The sequence below is a fragment of the Taeniopygia guttata genome, chromosome 3 (assembly GCF_048771995.1).
Source record: "Taeniopygia guttata chromosome 3, bTaeGut7.mat, whole genome shotgun sequence".
Taxonomy (NCBI): domain Eukaryota; kingdom Metazoa; phylum Chordata; class Aves; order Passeriformes; family Estrildidae; genus Taeniopygia; species Taeniopygia guttata.
This window is the reverse complement of record NC_133027.1, coordinates 57145574-57164981: the sequence shown is the minus strand read 5'-3', so window position 1 is coordinate 57164981 and position 19408 is coordinate 57145574. Positions and strand designations below refer to the sequence as shown.

The following is a 19408-nucleotide window of genomic DNA, read 5'->3' as shown; positions in this document are numbered from 1 at the left end:
CGCCCAGAGCACATGGTACAGGATTGTGTGCAGACGGTTCTTGAGTGTCTCCGGTGAGGGAGGCTCCACAGCCTCCTCGGGCAATCTGTTCCAGTGCGCGGTCAGCCGCACAATAAAGAAGTTCTTCCTCGTGTTCAGCTAGAGCTTCCTGTGCATCGGTTTCTGCCATTGTCTCGTGTCCTAAAGGTTGTAAAACTGAGGCAGCGCGTTTGCCGGCGAAGCCGCTGGAGAGCCGGTGCAGTGCTCAGCTGAGGTGCTGTGAGCACTGGCACGCCAGGCGTCTCTGTGGGCGCTGCCCTTGGCGCCTCTTCAGCTTGCTGCAGCCGCACCAGGTCCCTCGCTCTCTGGCCTGGCGGCTCCACACGCGCTCTGGCTGAACCGAGCGGCCAGCCGGGGTCGGACGGAGCCAGCAGCTGCCAGTGTTGCTGCTCCATACGTGCATGTTGCACTGCAGCAGGACTCTGGTCACTGCATGGTGCACGCTTAGAGGGCAGACAGAACTGGACGTGAGGACGCAGTGTGAGTGCCTGGATGACTGGTTGTCTCTGTTCAGACAGTCCTTTAAATCTGGCAGTGTCCCACCTGTGCTGTCTGTAAGCAGTAGAGCCTGTGATGAACTACCTTTCAGCTACACTTACATTTTCTCTTGGTTGCTGTTGCGCTTTGCATGGGAGCCCAGGAATGTGCCTGCAGTGTGGCCCATTAAGGACTCACCACCCAGACTGATGAATGAAACAGATGTCAAGTTGACTTCAAATTTAGAAAGAATATTGGTCTTTATATGAAAATTATATAATTGTATATTTATATGGGTGTACTGCAGAGTATTCACTGAATTGAAAATTTCCTGAAATTGAGGTTCTGTAACTATGTACTCTGCTTATGTGACGTGGTAGCAAAATAGCTTTAATTAGGATAGAAGGAACAGTATGAAATTTAAATTTTGAATTTTTTAGAGTTGGTGTGTTCTGCTAGATTCCGTTTAATACTTGAAATGCATGACTAGATTCGCCTGTCAAAAATAAGTATTTCAAGTTCTCTCTTCAAATCATCTGCGAGGACATGGTTTGGCTCTCCTGTTCCCAGGCTAGTTGCAGACCGGCATGGGGCAGCGCTGCCACCCTGTGGCTTCTTACAGACACTGATCTCCCACCTTCGGCTGAGCACAGGCGAGCAAGGCATGGTTTTGGAAACCAGGATTCTCAATTTACCGTAGTTCAGTGACTCTGCACTCCAGCATTTTTACAGAGTGCCTTAAGGCTGGTTTTGTTCTTTATGGGCTTCAGGCTCTGAGTCATTACAATTACACAGCCAAAGTGGGGTAGAGTGCTGTGATATCTTCACTCTGACAGTTCTTTCAGATTCTGGATGGCTGTATCACAACAGATGCTGATTTATTTTTTTCTGAATAGCTGATCACATCGGCAAGTTATGAAGGAAATCTTTATAAACCCTGATTTTGCTTGAATTTTGATTAAGCTTATGGTTTTTTTCAGCATAACCTTAAAGGTTATGTTGAAAATTCAAATTAAAATTCATAATTTTATGAATTATGAATTTATGAACTTTCACATAAAAAGTTAAATTCAAAACAAAATGTCTGCAAGCACACACTACCTCTGTCTGTCTCCACACGCTTGCTCTTTTCAGGGTATAACTTTTCCTAGCACATATTCCTCACAATAGTGTAGTCGTTCCTGGATGTTAGGAAAATTATTTTTGCTGATGAAGAGATGAACCCTAATAATTTCAAAGCTTTGACTGCTTTGTCAGCCTGAGCTTTTCCTGTTTAGACTAGGATATGTTTAGAAAATTGCATCTTTAGATATATATTTCGAAAATGTGCAAATATAAGCAACTAGTTATGATCACATAAACGTGGAATGCAAATAAGGTGATTTGGCACCTACTGAATTTGACTTGTAAATTTATCAGTTGTGCTGCAATTTTATTCTATACCTATATAGTTTACAAAACTGGTTGTCCTCTCCTTGCCTTCTTTTCCTGGTCTCCATTCCTCCACGCAACTCTAACTTGGCTGCATGTCTTCCTCCGCCAGTATGACTGAGGTGCCAAGGATCTGGATCTTCATGAGGTTCTAACTTACCAGATGCTGTATGACATCAGACAGGGAAGGCATAGAGGCCATTTCTGATGCTGTCACTTCCTTACTGCGTGATTTCATTCCCCTGTGCCTTTATTTTGCAGTCCCTTGTTTGGGAAATAAAGAGGAGATGGAGATGTGGGGAGGGTGTTTCCTGTGTTTGGACATTCTGCAGCATGGAATCGTGGGCTGCTTGGGGCTATCAGTAAGAGTGCAGTAAAAACAAGGTAACTGAACTTTATTTAGGACACTGCACATGTTTTTTTTGTTCAGTAATTACAGCAGTGAGACTGAATGAAGATACACTTTCACTATGTGGCTATTCAGCTGTATCTTCAGGTTTCTGTAATAGGAAATCACTCTTCAGACTGAAGCAAATGCTTGGTTATCTGTTTTTTCTCTATTTTTACAGGATTAATATTCAATCAGATAAGATCCTGTGCAAGGTAGACTATGGGAAAGTGTAGGGGGAAGAGAAGAAAGCTGGATGACCCCCTGAGGCAGCCCACAATGAAGGCTGGCTGGAGAGTTTTATGTAGCTATGTTGTAAATACTGTGGTGTCTTGAGTGGAAGATTGCATTAAAGTATTCGTGTTTGAAGAGGAAGTACCCAGGAGCAACCAGTGTCATGGATGTTCTGTGGAAATGACCCTGTGTGAAATGGTCATCAGCTGTAAACATGATACTGCAGGTTAATTATGAGACATCTCTAGCTGGCAGCCATCAGGGAATGAGCAAGACGTCCGTCAGGGAGGGAATCCTTTGCTCCAGGGCTTAGTTTATCGGGTGAAACAGTAAATTCAGCTGTGCCTTCTCACACCTCTCTGATGATGTACAGTATGATAACTCATGTCAGCTCTGTTGAACAGTTACCTCCCTGCTGTAAGTGGCACTTATACCAGCTCCACAATATTCAAACATTGTTTAATTTTATAATATGTATTATTTTATATGTTTGTTTATAGAAAAGATAAATGTAGTTACTACATAGTATGTAAATATTTCTGTTACATTTTTATATAGTGTATATATATATATATTGCATAGTGTGTGTATCTGTATATTGCATAATATATATTGCTAGATATACTTTTAAATATAAGCATATTAAGAAAACGGCAATGAAGTACCTCAACATAAAAGTCAAACTATTGGAATGAGACTTCTCTTTAGTAAACTTTACAATAATTTAATACATATCTGTAGTTTCAGCCTCTATGACTAAATGGCATTTACAGATTATGCATGCTGACTTTTGTTGGCAGTAAGAGAGAAGCGTGGTGAAAGTGGAATCAGAAGACTGAGTGTGAGGGAAATGAGGAAGAAAAAATTGTGGGAATATAGTAACATTGGTTCTGCAGCAACTTTTCTGCAGTGCTGTGTCTATCTGTAGCCAAACTACAGGTGCTGGCCTCTGCTCCCCCTGTCCAGCTTGCTTCCTACCCCAGCAGAACAATGTTAAGTACACCTACTGCTATCTGAATTCTTCCCATGGATTTAAGAAGAGGAATATCTCAATTCCAGATCTTGGAATGAGGTTAACTTGATGCTAATTAGCAATGGTGAGAAAGAGATACTATGAGGGCATATATTCAAATGTTGATGTCAGGCAAATCACAACTCAGATAGAAAAGGTACTGCAGAGTTAGGTAACAAATGAACAGAGGTTTTCAATGTTGTAATTTAGGGTATAATATTATTTAAATCTCATGTTATGTTTGTTCTTGAACTTGGCCTCTTCCTTTAGTCTTCACGTATATTAGTTATGAGATACAAATAACCAAGAGGGTCCCCACGAAGAATTTTTGGCCCATAAAAGAAGAAAGCAGTTTGTTCTAGAAAACAAGTGAGAAGAGCATGAGACTGAGGTGAGACAAAGGCATCAAGTATCTCAATTGATGTAGCTTCTAAGGCTGCAGTGACACTGATAAATAAAACAAGGCTGAGGCTTATCTTTCTTTGTGCTTGGGTTTTAGCAAGGTCCTTGCTATGCCTTTGGCCTGTCTGACTTTTTCTCAGAAAGTATCCAAGCTTGATTTTGGGGTAGCATATGCTGGGGACTGGTCTTAACCTTTGGTGAGTAGAATAAAACCCAGTTCTGTGGGAATGTGTCCCCAGCCACAGCACTGGCTGTTGGAGGCAGAGCATGGTCCCTAGCCTGGTTTATCTATTCTAGTAAGTGATACAGATATAGATATCCAGCCTGAGAGGATCACTCCCCACACCTTACTGATTCCTATCTTTGTACTGAGTTCAAAGAGCAAACATCCCTGCTGATTTCAGTGTGCCTAGGAGAACAGCCCACGGGTTTGTGCACCAGAAAAGCTGGTGCAAGCCTATTTAAAGTTCAGTGTGAGCCTTCAGCCAGTCATTTGTCATCTCTTTTTCTTCCCATCTGTATAATGATAGCAGCCTCCTGTAGAAAAACATTTGGTCATGAGGGGACAGCCAAATACTGCAAGATGACTCCCGTCTTCTGTGTACTTTGTGTATGGACTCTGAGATGCCAAGAGCGTAAAAGTCCCTATGTAAGAGAAAAAACCAACATGTTATCAGCAAGGAAGAACTGTTCCCATTCTGCTCACTTAGGCCATCAAAAAGCATCACAGGAAACAGGATGCTGCAGCAAGAGGCCGTGCTGACACTTCGATTGCCTGTCCCACACGATGGTCTTTGCCTCTTCCCTGACAGGGGAGGGAAGTGCTGCTGGAGCAGCCTGGGAAACCATCCAGGGACAGTTATCTGTGTGAGCACATCCCTGGGAACTCTCTCTGCCTGTGCCCACTCCTCCTCCCCTGCTGCTGCCGTGCAGGCTTTCACAGATGTTCCTCCCAGGAAAAGGCAGCTGCAGCTCTCAACCTCCTGGTTTCCATCTCCCCGGTGGTCTGGCTCCACCCGTCTGTGATGGAGCTGCTGATAGTTCCTCCCTTCCTGAACCCATCCTGCTGCAAAGACAGAGCTGTAGTGATCAGAAGAAGAGAAGTTATGCTATGCCTTTTTCTCACTTTCTTCGTATATTCTGGCTGTGTAGCTATACCCTTGCTTTCCTTCCCTAGTGTTTCTGATCCTTGTTTCTTAAACAACTTGTAAACAACCAAGAGAAAACTCAAGACTGTAGATAATCGATATTTACAGTTGGATATGGTCTAATAATTTACACAACAGCCTGAGGTCTAAATAAGGATTGGGGTTTTTTCTTTGCTGAAAAAGAACGACCTCTTAAAATTTAAAGTGAAGGAAGGATTTGCACTGGTTTTTATTTTCTTGCTTTTGTTATGAACTTTTCTTTCCTTGCAAGGAGGCTTTGAGGATGGTGTAACTGAGTGTACGCATGCGCGTTGGCTTAAAAACGCATTTCATCTGTTTACAAGTTTCAGTTTAAGGGCAAAACCCTAAGGCAAGAAAATGCGTCATGCCTGGACTGTTGTGACCCTAGGGTATGTCCGTGCCACATTTGGGAAATGGGATGGACCTACTCAAAGTCAGTTTTATACTCTGAGACACCAGTGTCTGAAGTGAAACCAGTTAGCTGCAGAACTTTGCTGGTTTTGCAGTCTGCTAGCAACAGTCCTCTCAAATGTAACACATGGCTTTTCCCCATCCTGCCTGGAGATAACTTTTAGGTCAAACTTGTGGCATCTCAGAATTGCAGAAATTCCCCCAGCCGTAACACATCAGTAGCTTTGCAGTGCTAGCGACAGAAAAGTGCCATTATTACTCGTTGTGCCACTTCCCATCCATGAACTATGCTAGGCTGAAGAGCATGAAACAATCTGTGGCTGAATAGTGAGCACAAGATGGTATTTACCCTGTGGGCCTGCATTTGGTAGCACAGTCTTAATATGGTAATAGCCAGCTCTACATGGGCCAGCAATGAACACAAACAATTTGAATCTGACTGTTGGGAGAAATTCTGTATGGAGGATTTTTCAGGTGTGTATATACATGGTAATTGCAAAATGCTTGGTTGTTTACTGCTACAAATTTCAATTTCATTGAAATAAAAATTTGTGTCAATGTAATTGAAATTTCTTTTGTAATCCTGTCCCTTTGGGAGACTGTGAGTGCTAATCTGCATTCAGATATCCAGCCAAAAATTAAAATATCTGTCAATTTTATCAGATTATACCCTCCACTTGTACATCAGATATGTTTAACTTTTGTTCTCTTTTAGGAAGTTTATAACTTGCAATTAGCTAATGTATTTTGCATATTTTAATTTTTTTTAACTACAAATTATGAGAGCAAATGACAAGAGGGTTTTGGCAAAATTTGCCTTTTGAAAAATATATGTGATTTGTTAAAAGGAGGCAAGTTTTTTTCAGGCAAATGCAACTGAGGAGTTACAAATACATCAAGCAAAACTGTGCTTGTGATCTCATCATTATATCCAGGATTCAAACCAGCTTCCCTATGGAAGAAACCACATGGATTTTCTGTGTCTTTTATTTTCTGAGGTGAGCTGGGAATTTTGACCTCGGAGTCACTTTAAAGAATAGGCTTTCTTGCACGTGTTTTCCTAATGCACCTTGATGTTTGAGGACACGACCAGCACTGTGGCCTCACTGCCCCAGTCAGCACCCAGAGCAGCACGGCATTTTGCAGGTTCTGCAAAGTGGATTTCTTGCTATACCGATGCTTCAAGCTGGCAGATTTCCATCCCAGTGAGAGAATAAGATAAGCCTAAAAGGTATTTTCCTTGAGATCTTACAGACTGTGAAAGCTTCTGCGAAGGAGCACAATGTCAGTACCAAACCCAGAAGCCTGAGCACTGAGCACTGCAAATAAAGGATTTGCTAGTCTCTAGCTGAATTGAAAAATGGTCATGAAGTAGCTGTGTTGAAACTGGTTTCTTTACAAAGAAAGAAACAAACAAATAAACAAATACTAGTATTAAAATCAAATTGAACTAAACTGCTTTTATAGAGGTCTTATCTTAAAACATGTAGGTCCATAAGCAAGTTTTCTATGAACTTGTATACTGTGACTGAAGGAGCATTTGGAGCTGCATCTACAGCTGACACTCTGCTCTATATGCTCTGGTATCCAATAAAGGCTGAGCTCATGTTGAAACCCTTCCTTCAGCTGCAAAATTTATAGACTTTTTCTTTACTCAGCTGCCTGTTTTCACACACACAGAGAAATATTAAAAATTATAGTAACTTATCTTTGAGACCTCTGTCAAATCTAGCTGAAATCAGGCAATGAGTTCAAACATAACTAGGAGGGAATGTATACAGACACTCATACAGCTGCATCTACATCCCTGTAGATACAAAAAGATAAACCAAGTCAACTTTTTTTCCACATGAAAAAGGGGTATAAGTATATTTTGGTAAATAATAAAATGCATCACTTTGTACAGAAAAGCAAGAAAGCAAACAAAATATTTTCTTTAAAGGCATTGACATCAATATTTAAACCTGTTCCCTCTTTTCCTTAGCACATTTGCAAGTTCCTGTCAAAAGTATAAATGGCTTCAGTCAGACTAAACATACATTTTCTGTTTGCAAATATTTTGCAGTAAAATTGCACTCAGCAGCAGGGTAGAATAATTTCATTCACCATTCTCTTGAAGTGCATAGTAGAACTCTTAATTCTAAGAAACTTGGGCTGTTGAAGCCAGCTGCCAGCACTGTGCCATTGCTGTCGGGTCAGTGGACCAGGAGTTCACAGCCACATAAATTACTCTGGAAAATATGTTCGTTGTCTTCAAAATTGAGATAAAGCCACTAATTGTTTTACAGTCAGAATAAAGTCATTATTTACTTTTATCTGTGCTGCTGGTTGCTTTTGTTAGTTTCTTGCTGCTTTTTGTTTCCTTGTTGCTGAGCTGTTGCTCAGAGGCAAGGGCTGAGGAAGGTGCAGGATACTCGAGGAATAGTTTAGTCCCCAAGAGACTTGCTATGTAGATTGCTAGATAAAGTGAACAGCAGTACGAGCAATGGTATCTACTGCTGGTGTGTACACAGTAAGCATCTTCAGCACTTACTGTTCCTGCAGCTTTTGGCACATGGTTACAGCTGTGTTCCTCACTTTTCACGGGGTACCATTATATACCTCCTTCACTTTCTTCAGTGTTGTATTTCAAGTGGCAAATGAATACTGCATATGGTTAATTAGCTGGGGAGATGCTGAGTGCAGTTAGCAAGAATTGTAAGACAGGGTGGTGAAGAACTGTGTGTTAGAATATTCAGAATTTAACTCAACTTTATACATATTTCAGATGCATATAAATTTCTGGTTTTTAGAACTAAATCAGCACCTTGCTATGAGTTTTGACCAGGCATTAGTTAGTATGGATTTAAGTTGAGATTTTGAGTGGTTAAATCCAATGGTTAGTGCCAATTCAGTGGATAAATTTAGAGGTTTAAATGTGCATTTGCTGTATCAATGACCTGCACACAACTTAAGGCTGGGCACATCTATTCTGTCGCCCTTTAACAGACCAGCAATTCCCACTGAATTTCCCCGTGCCTGTGGCAAAGAAATCAGCAAATCAGTCTGTTCAGCTGTGCTTACCAGAGCAGCTCATCTCTTGAGCAAAAGCTGTGGCTGTTCAGGGTCTGTGTGTGGCTGCGAAGTCGGTCAAAGAAGTGCGTGTAAGTGCGAGTCTCACCTGGCACAGTCCTGTCCACAGCAGTGAGGTTGTGCACGGTTAGGCTGGGCACAGAAGTCTGCTCTTAACTGTGTGCCATGGAGATAAAGCTGCACAAAAGTGAAATTAAACAGCTCTCCCCTTCACAACCATTAGGATGATACAGCATGTCCTGGCCCTTTTCATAATGAGGGCCGAGATGTTTGCACAGCCCTCGGTTCACAGCGAGTTGCTTTAATTAAAGCTAACCTAGCCCACGCATGAACCCGACTGGTGAATTTGGGTCGCCTGGAGGACGCGCCACCTCGTCCAGTTATCTCGGGGGAAAGTGGGGGATGAGAATTAACACAATCCAGGCTGCACGGATGCCCGAGGCAGCTCAAAACCGACCTGCGGGGATACCCAGGGGAGGGTGGCCCCCGCGCTGCCTCTGGCCGTGCCCCAGGCCCTGCCGCCGGCCCCCTCAACTAGCGGGAACAGAGGTCTTGGTCCAGGGGACGGCCCTGCAGCCCCTGCCGCCCCTCCTGCTTTAGGCAAGAAAGTACCCAGGTATCAAACGGAACCGAGGGTTGGTACTGAAAGAGCAAGTGAGGCGGAAATTTAAAGCCCCTGTGCTAATAATAACAGTATAAATAACCGAAGACATCTTGTAAACAGTGCGGTCATAACCCTGAAACATTAAACAGCGCGGTGGGATCTGGCGCATCAGCTGCCGGCGGCCGCTGCCGGTGCAGGGGGAGCGCCCCGCACTCCTGTTTATCTCAGCCTCATCTCCCACGGGTGCGCTGATCGATAGAGGGGAGATGTTTAAGTTAAAAATTCCCGGCGCTGAGGACCGACTGTACTTCATCAATAGATCACTGTTCCTGTCCCCGCGGAGCGGAGCGGCCGGAGCGGCGGGGGCGGCTCCCGCAGCGCCCGGGCACCGGGCTGCGGAGCCGGGCCGGGCTCCCGCGGCGAGCTGCGGACCCAGTCTCTCCCTCCCCCAGGGCTGTGCTCCAGGTCTTTAGCTCCGGGGAAGCAGACCTCCTGTGACCCGGTGCGGAGAGGCGGGATCCCCGCAGCGCGGCCGCTTCGTGGAGCGGCGGAGCCGGCGGAGGCTCAGTCCTTCCCCCGCCGAGCCCGAGAGCCTCAAACCAACACTTAACACCGCTCCGTGTTCAGTACAAAGGAAGGTTTATTCACAGAAATAGAGCAGAATCTGCTTGAAGAAAATATATCTATATATCTTTAGGGTGAATTACTTCATAGAGATGACTGTCAAAGTCAGTTTTTCTAGGCATCTACATATTTCACAGGTCTCAGACAAAAGATACACGCGGGGTAGGTTTTGTTTGATCTCTGTCTTTTCTCTAGTAGCTCTTGAACCAGCAAGGCTGTGGTTGCAGGACACTCGACTGTACACGCATTTAATAAAGTTAAATAGAGTCGGGATCTCTCGGGGTGGATGGAGTCTTTGCTAGGGCATATTTGGTCTCCTCTGCGCCGGGAAAGCGGCTCTCCCCGTGGCTCTGCCCGGGGCCCGGGGCAGCGGCGGGGCCGCGGCGGGTCCCTGGCCGCGCCGCCGCCCGCTCCACGGCCGCGCCGGGACGGACGCTGCTGGCCCGGCCGCGGGGCTCAGGATGCCGTCGGGCCGCACAAGCGGTTTGTGTTCACCACTTCTTTCAGGTCACTCTCGGGTTTGCCGGCTACCATAAAAGGCCAAGTCTGTAGCCAGGAAAAGACACGAGTGGGAAGGGGGTTACACATGGAGAAATACATATTGCAACGCTCATAGCGCCAGCGGGTCCGGCTCGGGAGCGCCCGGGGGGACCGAGCCCGACACTCCCCACCGGAGTCCACTTGGGCATCGCTCAGCGGGGCTCAGGCGGGGGAAGTTGCCGCTGGCTTTATCAAGGACCCTTTTGCTTTTCCCCGGCGGCTCATGCCGCTTTGCCTCATAGCCCCGGTGGTCCCCACCGGGCGTCATCGGGGCAGCGAAGCCCGTCTGATACGCGGCAGAAGGGAGAAAGGAGCCGACTGGCTCCGGCACATTCGCATGCCCCCGGCATAATCGCCGCGGGCACCCCTCGCGTTTGGTCGAGACCGGCGCGGGGACTCCGACCCGCGGGAGCCGCCTCACGCCTCGCCGCGCTACCCCGGGCGCAGGAGCTGCCTAGGGCCCCGGCAGCCCCCGGCCGCTCTCCCTGGCCTCCCGCGGCTCGGGGAGCATGTTTTGGTGTGCCTCTGTGCGGAAGAGGAGGGAGGTTATATCTTTATTGGGTGCTGGGTTTGTTTTATTTGTTTTCGTATGCTGTTGCGCTGAGGATTTTGTTTTTAATCAAAAATTATCTCCCAGGCCCTTAGCAGCTGACAAGCGGGTAACGTACTTTCCCCCCAGCGTCCAGAGCTCAAAAGCAGAGCCTGACCTCAGTGAAATGTCCCCAGCTCCCCTCTGTGATCCATTTATGGGTCAGGGTCTGCACGTGTGGGCAATGTAAAGGCTGTATGTCTAAAAAGAACCCAGGCAGATCTTGCTTACCCCTGGTTTACATAATTTGCATATATTTTTAGTGCTGGAAACTGGATATTTCTGGCAGCTGGGTATGGCTGGGAGATCCAGGGCTGCTCGAGAAAACTTTATGTGGTGGGACAAGCAGGAGGGGCACCACACAGCCCAAGGAGAAGCATTGTGGTGTGTGCCTGGGGCAGACACCTCCTCTGGGGAGTCTGCATTGGTATTTATTTTTCCTCTGCCAGTTTACAGGTAGGTATAGGAGAAATTTCCTGGACTTGGAAAACCCGAGCGGTTGAGCACAGAACCCCAGAAGTCTTGTCTTTAAAAAGCTAGGGCTTGGGGACAGTATTGTGTCAGGAGACATTGGGGTAGAGACACAGGATAAGATTAAATCCTGGCTCCTTCCTCAAATACACCCTTTTCTACCCAAATTCCTATACCTGCCTACTTGCAGGTAGAAAGCTGCCATCAACCCTCTATGGTTTCTCAGTTGTTTTTGGGACAGTAAAGTGTAAAGCCTGCCCCTGCTTATTTGTAGCCAGCGTGGCTGCCTGTCTCCTGGAAGGGATTGCTAGGAACAGCAGAGGGGGCCTAGGAGGCTTGGTGCTCAAGGCACAGGGCAGCAGGGCAGCTGTGAGCCTGTCCCCTTGTACAGCACCGCTTTCCACCCCGCTGGCCCCAGGCTCTCTGTGCGAAGCACAGCAAAGGTTTGTCCCCGCACATGCCCCGTGCCAGCTCCTCGCCCACCTCTCCCCATGCACACGCACGGTGCCTGTCCTCGGCGGACTCTGACTTACCAAGTTGACTGGGTGGATGTAGCCATTCTCATACTTGTCATTGGCCAGGATCTGCCTCAGGTGAGCAATGTAGCTGGAGGCCAACCTCAAGGTGTCCAGTTTGGAAAGTTTGGTGTCTGGGGGCACCCAGGGTAGGGTGGTCTTAAGCCTGGAGAAGGCTTTGCTAAGAACTCTCATCCTCGCCCTCTCCCTGGCGTTGGCAGCATTTCTCTGTACCTGCTTTCCCTCCTGGCTCACTCCATTTAAAGGGCTCTTCTTGGGGGGAGCTTTTTTCCTCTTGCCCGAGGCCCCTCTCCCCTTCTGAGGGGAGCCATTCTCGCCATTGGATCCCTCCTCGTTGCTCTCGGTGGACGCCCCAAACTCTTTGTTGTTATCCATTTTCAGGCCATCGCACTCCAGCATCTCCACCTCCTGCAGATCTTCCACATCACTGAGGGACCCAGTGGACATGGTCTGGAAGATGCCAAATGACCAGCAGGAAAGGGGGGAGGGGGGGAAAGAAGGGCAGCTCCTCAAATCTATTTCAAGGCAGCGGAGGAGAGAAGGGGTGCCAGTATTTTCCTCCTCTTCCCTCCCCGCCCAGGACTAAGGCACAATACCAGTCCAGAGAGGCTCCCCGCCCTCCCGCCCCCCAACCCCGCTTTGCCTGTGTTTGAGGGAGGGAGTGAGATTGTGTGAGAGAGGGAGAGAGAGAGGGAGAGAGAAAGCCGAGGAATTTAGTGAGGACACTAGTAATTTATCTGGGGGATAGGAGAGGCGGATCCAGCCCAGGGGAGGGGCCCTGCCCACTGAGCACACCACATCCCCAATCACAGACCTTTGCACAGGACAGGGAATGAGGTATCCCAGCAAGCCTTTGCCGAGAGCTCGGAACTGGGATTCAAATCTTCACAACTGGACTAAAACAACTTACTAACTCTCTCTCCCTGTGCTCTGCCTTTCTATCCTCCCCCTTCCTCCTCCTCCTTCTCCTTCTCCTCCTTCTCTTCTCCTTCCCCACTTCCCTTTACAGCCCAGGGTTGCTCTCCCCCTCTCTGCCTCCTAGATGACCCAGGCAGCTGGTGTCATGATTCTTGATGAAAGCCAAAATGGGTCATGAGCAGAGAGAGCAGCAGATCCACCAGCCAAGCCTTCCAGGGAGCTTTGTAATGCGTGCCGTCAAAATGCTGTCCTGTAACCTAATCTGGGGGAGATTTGTGGATGATTATATTTGCGAACGCATCCTGTCCAGCTAGTTGCATATTCCAGGAAGGGAGTGCTCCGCTGCCTGGCCAGTAGCGTGGACCTTGCCGTCACAGCCCAGAGGCTGGAGGCAGGAGGATCTGACTTCTTCCAGCCTTCCGGGGTGACGTCCGACAAGTCCCGGTCCCTGTCGGCCTTTGAGTCCTCCCAGCTGTGAATTTTGCGGAGGCTTCCTGGTCCACAGGTGTGACAAGTGGCCAAGATCCCAGCACTCTGTGAGCCCCACTGAGTGGAGGGAGAGTGTTGTTCTGCTGGGGAGGGTCTTTGTGGCTGTGGATAGAGCAGCAAGGGTGTGCATGAAATGAAGGAGACTGGGAAAGGGGGTGTTATTGGATGGTGGAGTTCCCACAGAAAAGAAACCTTTACTTGGTGTGCAGAGCAGATGTCAGCAGTTCATTCCTCTGTACCTGTGGACTGTTTTGTCTGCTGATTCGTGCATGCTCAAAAGTCGGGGGTTTTACCTCAATGAAGAAGCAAGATAAGGGATAAGCTCCTCCTGTAGGACTGAGGGCATTAGGCTGGGCTTTTGGCAACCCCTGAAGCCAAACATTCCCAGGTTTTACCACAAGTGTGAGTGAGTGGGTTGCTGTGCAGCTTGAATGAACAGGCTTATGCTACTGTTACAAACTTATACACTTGTGTATTCAGCCTCAGCAGAACAGGCTTTTTAAAGCAGTTAACTTAGTGCTATCACTTCTTCCCCTCCATGTAAAATAGTCTCCTAAATCCACATTTGGAGGCCAAAGAGGCAAATGGATCAGGAACTATGCTCCCATAGCTCCTTCCCTACTCACATTCTTCCTGAAACCTCACAGGCTGCCCTGCAGTCTAGGTTTTGAACACAAGGGGCTAAAGAACTGCACACAGGGACTGCTCTTATTGCAGGAGCAATCCCACTTATTCAGCTGCTTATCTGAGGATTTGCATAGCTCCAGAAAAAAATGTGCAGCCTCAGATGTCACTAGTGGCTTCATAGTTAATCCAAAGTCACTGCAGCCATAGGAAAAGGCTCTTGCTGATCTGTGTAAGCATCACATAGAGTTTTCTGAATGCACTAAAAATCCAACAAAAACTGTTGAGGGCCAAGCTGGTATGTCTGCCGAGTGCTGTGTACTGTCTGCAGATTGCATTTTTAGTAGGAGGCAGAGTGTCATTTTTGATAGTCAGCAAGGAAGTCTTGCCTATCTCTTGATCCATCTTTCTTCCTTGGCTCATGTAAGCCAGAAGAAAAAAACTGTAGATCTAAACTTTAAACCACCTCTTTATCATTTGTGTGGAAGATAACACCTTCCCTCTCACAATAGGATAAGTACATTAAGATATCATATCTCCAAGCCCTAAGCTCTTGGGAATTCAGTAATTTCTAAATTCATGTTGTGTTAACTGTGTCTTGTTTGTGTTTTCTCTGTATATAAACTAAACTAAACAGATTGTCAGCATATCAATCCTAATTAATGAATTACTTTTTTTTTTTTTTAATAACATTCCTGTTGCAAATCCAAAATATCAATAATAACCAGTGTGGAGATTTATGAGCCTCCTTATTTTCTAGGCCTGATTGTTGTTTGTGCAGGTGGAGATTTAAATGGCCATATCCATTGCAGAGATTAATAGTCCAAGTGATTGATGTCACAATTGAGCTAAAAGACTCTAATTGGAGCAAGGGTGACAGAAAACCAAGTTGAAGTTGATTGTGTCTCTAAGCATGAGTGACCATAGAGGACAAAATTCCATTAAAACTTTAGCATCAGAAATTCCCAGATGACAAAACAACTAAAACAATATATACTTATAGCCTTTCCATTTTAAACTTTATGTTAGTACTTTCTAAACTTTTGTTGTATAAAGCAGAAGGAATGATATGGCTCTTTAAAAATGCCTTTAGTATGCTGCTACATATACATTTTGAATATCAAGATATGCATACATGTGTGCCATGAGCCTTTAGACTTTCCACACATTTGTAGTTTTTACTTCTTTACATTTTTAAATACTCAGGATCATTAAAGTTGACTTAATAAAGACCACCCAAATTTGAAGAGACACAGAGCATATTTTTTCTCTGTTCATTTTGTGGAGATTACTGCATGTATGTGATGTATACTCACATACATATTATACATATATGTGTATGTTATACATATAGTATAATATACTTTGGGTTCTTTATGCATACAAACTATTATACACTCTTAACACATTTATCCATTATTCCCTCTCCAAGGGGAGCAGCATGAGCAGAGTTAAAAAAACAACATACCTTCTAATCTACTTCCTTATTTGTTTGTTACATGACTTGAACCTCTGCTTTTCCAGCCTTCCTGCTTCTTATGTCTCACCTGGCAAACCCAGAGGGCTTGTACCCCTAATCTAACTCCCAGTTTCGATCCTTTTTCCCTCACCTTTAGCCTAGTCCTCCTGCTTTTCTTAACAGCACCTGATTTGGAATAGAGACTGACAGGGTGGAAACCAACCCAGCCCCGTGGGAAGGGTAAGACTGGGGTGGCTGTATTACCCAGATAATGGTGGAACCCCTTGTTCTCCAAGGTAGATGGCACATGAAAAGTTAAATGAAAAGGAGCTGTTTAGAAAATTCTGCACGTACAAAGCCTTGTTCAACCACATGTGAGGTGTTGCCTCTGCCTTGGTACTACACTGGCCACTGACTTAATAACTGGCTGGGAAAGACAGATGGAGCTAAAGTCCTTTTTGCCTTTCCAGTGCATTTGTGCCTTTATTCATGTTTTTAAAAGAAAGTTGAAATGCTGGCATGAGGAACATCAGTGGAAATCCGCAGATTTACCTTGTAGATTACTTTCTCCTCTTCAGTGCTCTGGTCATGCACATCCATGCATCTCTCTTACTCCTAAGTAATAGACCCACTAAGACAAGCCATTTAGGACATACTGGGGGTGCCAGGGACAGAGGTTTGGGATGTCTGGTCTGAAGGGTGTCAGATGAGGGACACATCTCATACAGGTTTATGCTGGTCTATGACAGGTTACAAATTTCCCTCTAGAAAGGAAGTCCCACTTTTTAGCCTCCAGTCTTATCTTTCTTGTGCTGGAGTAACATGGTAATTTAAGAACAGCTTTGGGACTTGAGGCCAAGATTTCTGCAAGTATTTAATGATTTTGCATGGCACAGCTTGGTTTATTTTCTGATTTTCTGTGTCATTTATCAAGGCACCATATTTTCACTACATATTAAACAGTCACCCAAGAACAAACTCAGATCACCCAGACCTGAGGAAAACATAATCAGTTGCTGGTTTTGAAATTATTTGCCCAAGTACAATACAGGTGTATTCTTTGGGGAATAACTGAGGAAGTCACTCACAGGCAGCCAGATGATCATTAATTATGTTCAGTCAGGTTTCAGAATAATCAATAAGAAAAGTACAACTGTATTACTGTTTTTAAGTAACCACTTTAAAAAGAAAACCTGGTTGCACTGAGATTTCTCCTGGTTACTCTTGGTCTCACCCAAAAACCAAGTGAAATGGTAAAAGGACTTTAGAATCCTACTTTGACATACCTTAAGTGAAATAATGCCATAATATTATATAAACAAATAACTAACACTACTAGTATTAATAATATAAGGTATTGTAGAGTATGGACTGTGCTAGGGAAATTCATCAAAATTGTTAGTAACAGTGGAATAGCGAGTGGGAAGGGTCTGAAACCCTTTCACATCTCATTTCCAGTGTTGTGTATATGTTTCTGGTTATAGTTTTAGTTTGAAAGGTAAAAGATATTGTGAAAAATAACATAAAACAATAGACAAGGAAAAATAATGTTGTTTCCAAAAGAGTAAAAGGGATGTCCAGGAGAACTGGCCCAAGGGGCACATATTGGTATGTGACATCAGCATCACTGTCCCTCCCCAAGAAATCCCAGTCTCTTCCTTCAGACCCCTGAAGGAAAAATCAGAGCTTCTTGAGAAAGTCTTCTCTGGAGTAGTTTATTGTGAAGGAAAAACCCCAACCCAACAATATTTGGGTTCATTTTTATGAAAGGTTTTGTGGATACCTAGATTGGAAAAGTTTCAGTCTTATTGATTAGAAAATTTAAAAGGGAATAGGCTGTAGTTCCAAGAAAATTTATGTAGAAAATTATGCTGGAGCCATTGTTCCATTTAATGTGATTTTTTTTAAACCTTGAAATATCACAAGGCCATTGAAACTCTGGGAAGTGTTGTTCAAGAAAAATTTCTTCAGTGGATATTGAGAAAAAACTTTGTGAAACTCAAAATACCTAATTCCAGATTTAATATTTTAATATTTTTGTCACATTGATGATAAAATCTGTGACAAATGTAAGCAGTGCTTTTGTTTACCACAGTGAGTTCATGTAGTAATTGGATAAGTTTTGCCTCCCAGCCTTATGCCACCCAGTACCTTTTCCTTGAGTGGCTCCTCAGAAATCAGCTGCACTGCTCACAGGGTAAACTAGTGTGTATGAAGGAGAATAGTAAAAACTGCTTCTACAGAAGAAAAGGCATGATTAAATATCCTAATGCCTAAGAGAGATACCTACAATAAGGCCAGTGTTTTAATCAGGAGTTAAGACAAGTCTTAATCATCAGTTCATCAAATCCTGGTGTGACTCACATCCTCCTCCTACTCCAGATCTATGGTGAGGGCTTTGGGTCTAAGCCCTCTGTGTTAAGCAGTGTTTTGCTGTGATTTAGAACCTGAGTACACCACAAACAAGGGGCACGTCAGATATAGATGTCACCGAAACAGAAACAAGACAGCTAATCCTTGACATGAGTGTTCATCCCTAGCTTTCAGTGAACTGTTCACAGATGTGCTAGTGAATCTCCTTTGGCAGGATGCTTGTATGAAGCAAACCTAGGAGAAATTAGCTCAGTTGGTCAGAGGATGGGACTAATAATGCCAAGGTCATGGGTTTGATCCCTGTATGGGCCATTCACCGAAGAGTTGGACTTTATGATCCTTGGGGTCCATTCCAACTCAGAATATTCTGTGAAACCTAAGTGGCTGTGTCATGTCTGTTTTATTAGTTATTCCTCTACAAATTTATTCCTATATTATTTGTTCCTCACAGACAATGAGGAGAGGTATCCTCTTCCATCTCTACTGCAGAGACCATTACTAGGTATTGCTTCCAGAATGCATCTCTGAAATATTTTTACATTGTAAACTACAGACTCTTTTAAGAGAAATATGCAAAAAAGCCAATATATCTTATGTAAAATAGTCATTGAAGGATTAAAATGCAGGCAGAACTGTTTTGTTTTGAATATCTCTTTCTGTGATGTTTCTTTATTGCCTAATCCTTTGCATTTTTGTGACTTTAGGACATGAACAAATTTGTTGATAAGAAATAAGTTCTCTTTTCCTTCCAGTTATTAGCACATTGGATCAAGTTTTGGAAAACAAAATACTTTTTTCAGAGGGAAGTTTGGAAAAGAAGAACTCTTTGTAGAGGAGTGGCAGGAAGAATGTCAGCTATTCTGGTAAGATTTCATTACTCGCATGGTTTATGGCATGATATGTGTGTGCATAGACACAGATTTTCTGGAATTCCTATTCACTTAAAGTGCTCACAATTTCTGAAAATTGGATTCCCACAGCATCCATCATTAAACCCAGTAGGTTGGGCTATGTTCCCTGTTCCCTTCCAAGTGAAACATCACATTCTGGAACCCACTCTTTGCGGTCTGCTTTACTTAAGGTTGGCAACAATTTGTGCTGTTGGACTCCCTTGAGCTCCATTTGTCACAGGGGCTTTGCATTTTACCATAGGTGGCCACATTAAGCTTTTAAAAACACATGCTGAACTGCAGTGACATAGCTGCAAAACTATTTTGGCTAAAAATACTGATATAATAAACCAGCAAACTGGTGATACTCAGCTAGCCACGTGTGTGATCATACATAGGGGTTCAACCAATTCAGCAGTCAGCTGAAAAGCGTATGCACTGTGGATGAGTCTGAAATGGGAGTGTTAGCTGGAAAGACAAAGGAGAAAGCAGATTACACATCCTACTCAAGTGACACAGAAAGACCAGTCACTGTGCATTTCTTTTGACTGTAACAGGCCTTATGCATGCCTCACAAACTGTGGCTCTCGAGCTCCTGGAACATCCCCAAAGTGGGGCCATGGCACTTTGCCACAGTGCAGTCCTCTGATTTTATG

General features: G+C 44.7%; 1 protein-coding gene and 1 long non-coding RNA gene across 4 annotated transcripts in view; one reads left to right on the top strand and one right to left on the bottom strand.

Annotated features, from left to right (window-relative positions):
• The first annotated feature begins 2 nt into the window (after positions 1-2).
• Positions 3-19408, top strand: part of LOC140683708 (uncharacterized) — a 34524-nt gene continuing 15118 nt past the window's right edge. For 2 of the 3 annotated variants that reach the window (XR_012055056.1, XR_012055054.1), the window contains exons 1-2: positions 3-519; positions 18615-18725. This is a non-coding gene — a long non-coding RNA (uncharacterized lncRNA). Of the gene's footprint in view, positions 520-13333; positions 13423-18614; positions 18726-19408 lie in introns of those variants that run through there. The other variant, XR_012055055.1, reaches the window with a different exon arrangement.
• On the bottom strand, positions 9862-13177 carry TCF21 (transcription factor 21). Its single transcript, XM_072926916.1, has 3 exons — positions 12814-13177; positions 11997-12449; positions 9862-10409 (listed from the first exon to the last, which is right to left on the bottom strand). Exons 2-3 carry the CDS (start codon positions 12444-12446, stop codon positions 10320-10322), a joined length of 540 nt encoding a protein of 179 aa, XP_072783017.1. The 5' UTR covers positions 12447-12449; positions 12814-13177; the 3' UTR covers positions 9862-10319.

Coding starts and splice junctions, on each gene's coding strand:
- TCF21 (XM_072926916.1), bottom strand. CDS start 12,446: ATGTCCACTGGGTCCCTCAGTGATGTGGAAGATCTGCAGGAGGTGGAG. Junction 10,410..11,996: donor ACATCCACCCAGTCAACTTG/GTAAGTCAGAGT, acceptor TCCTGGCTACAG/ACTTGGCCTTTTATGGTAGC.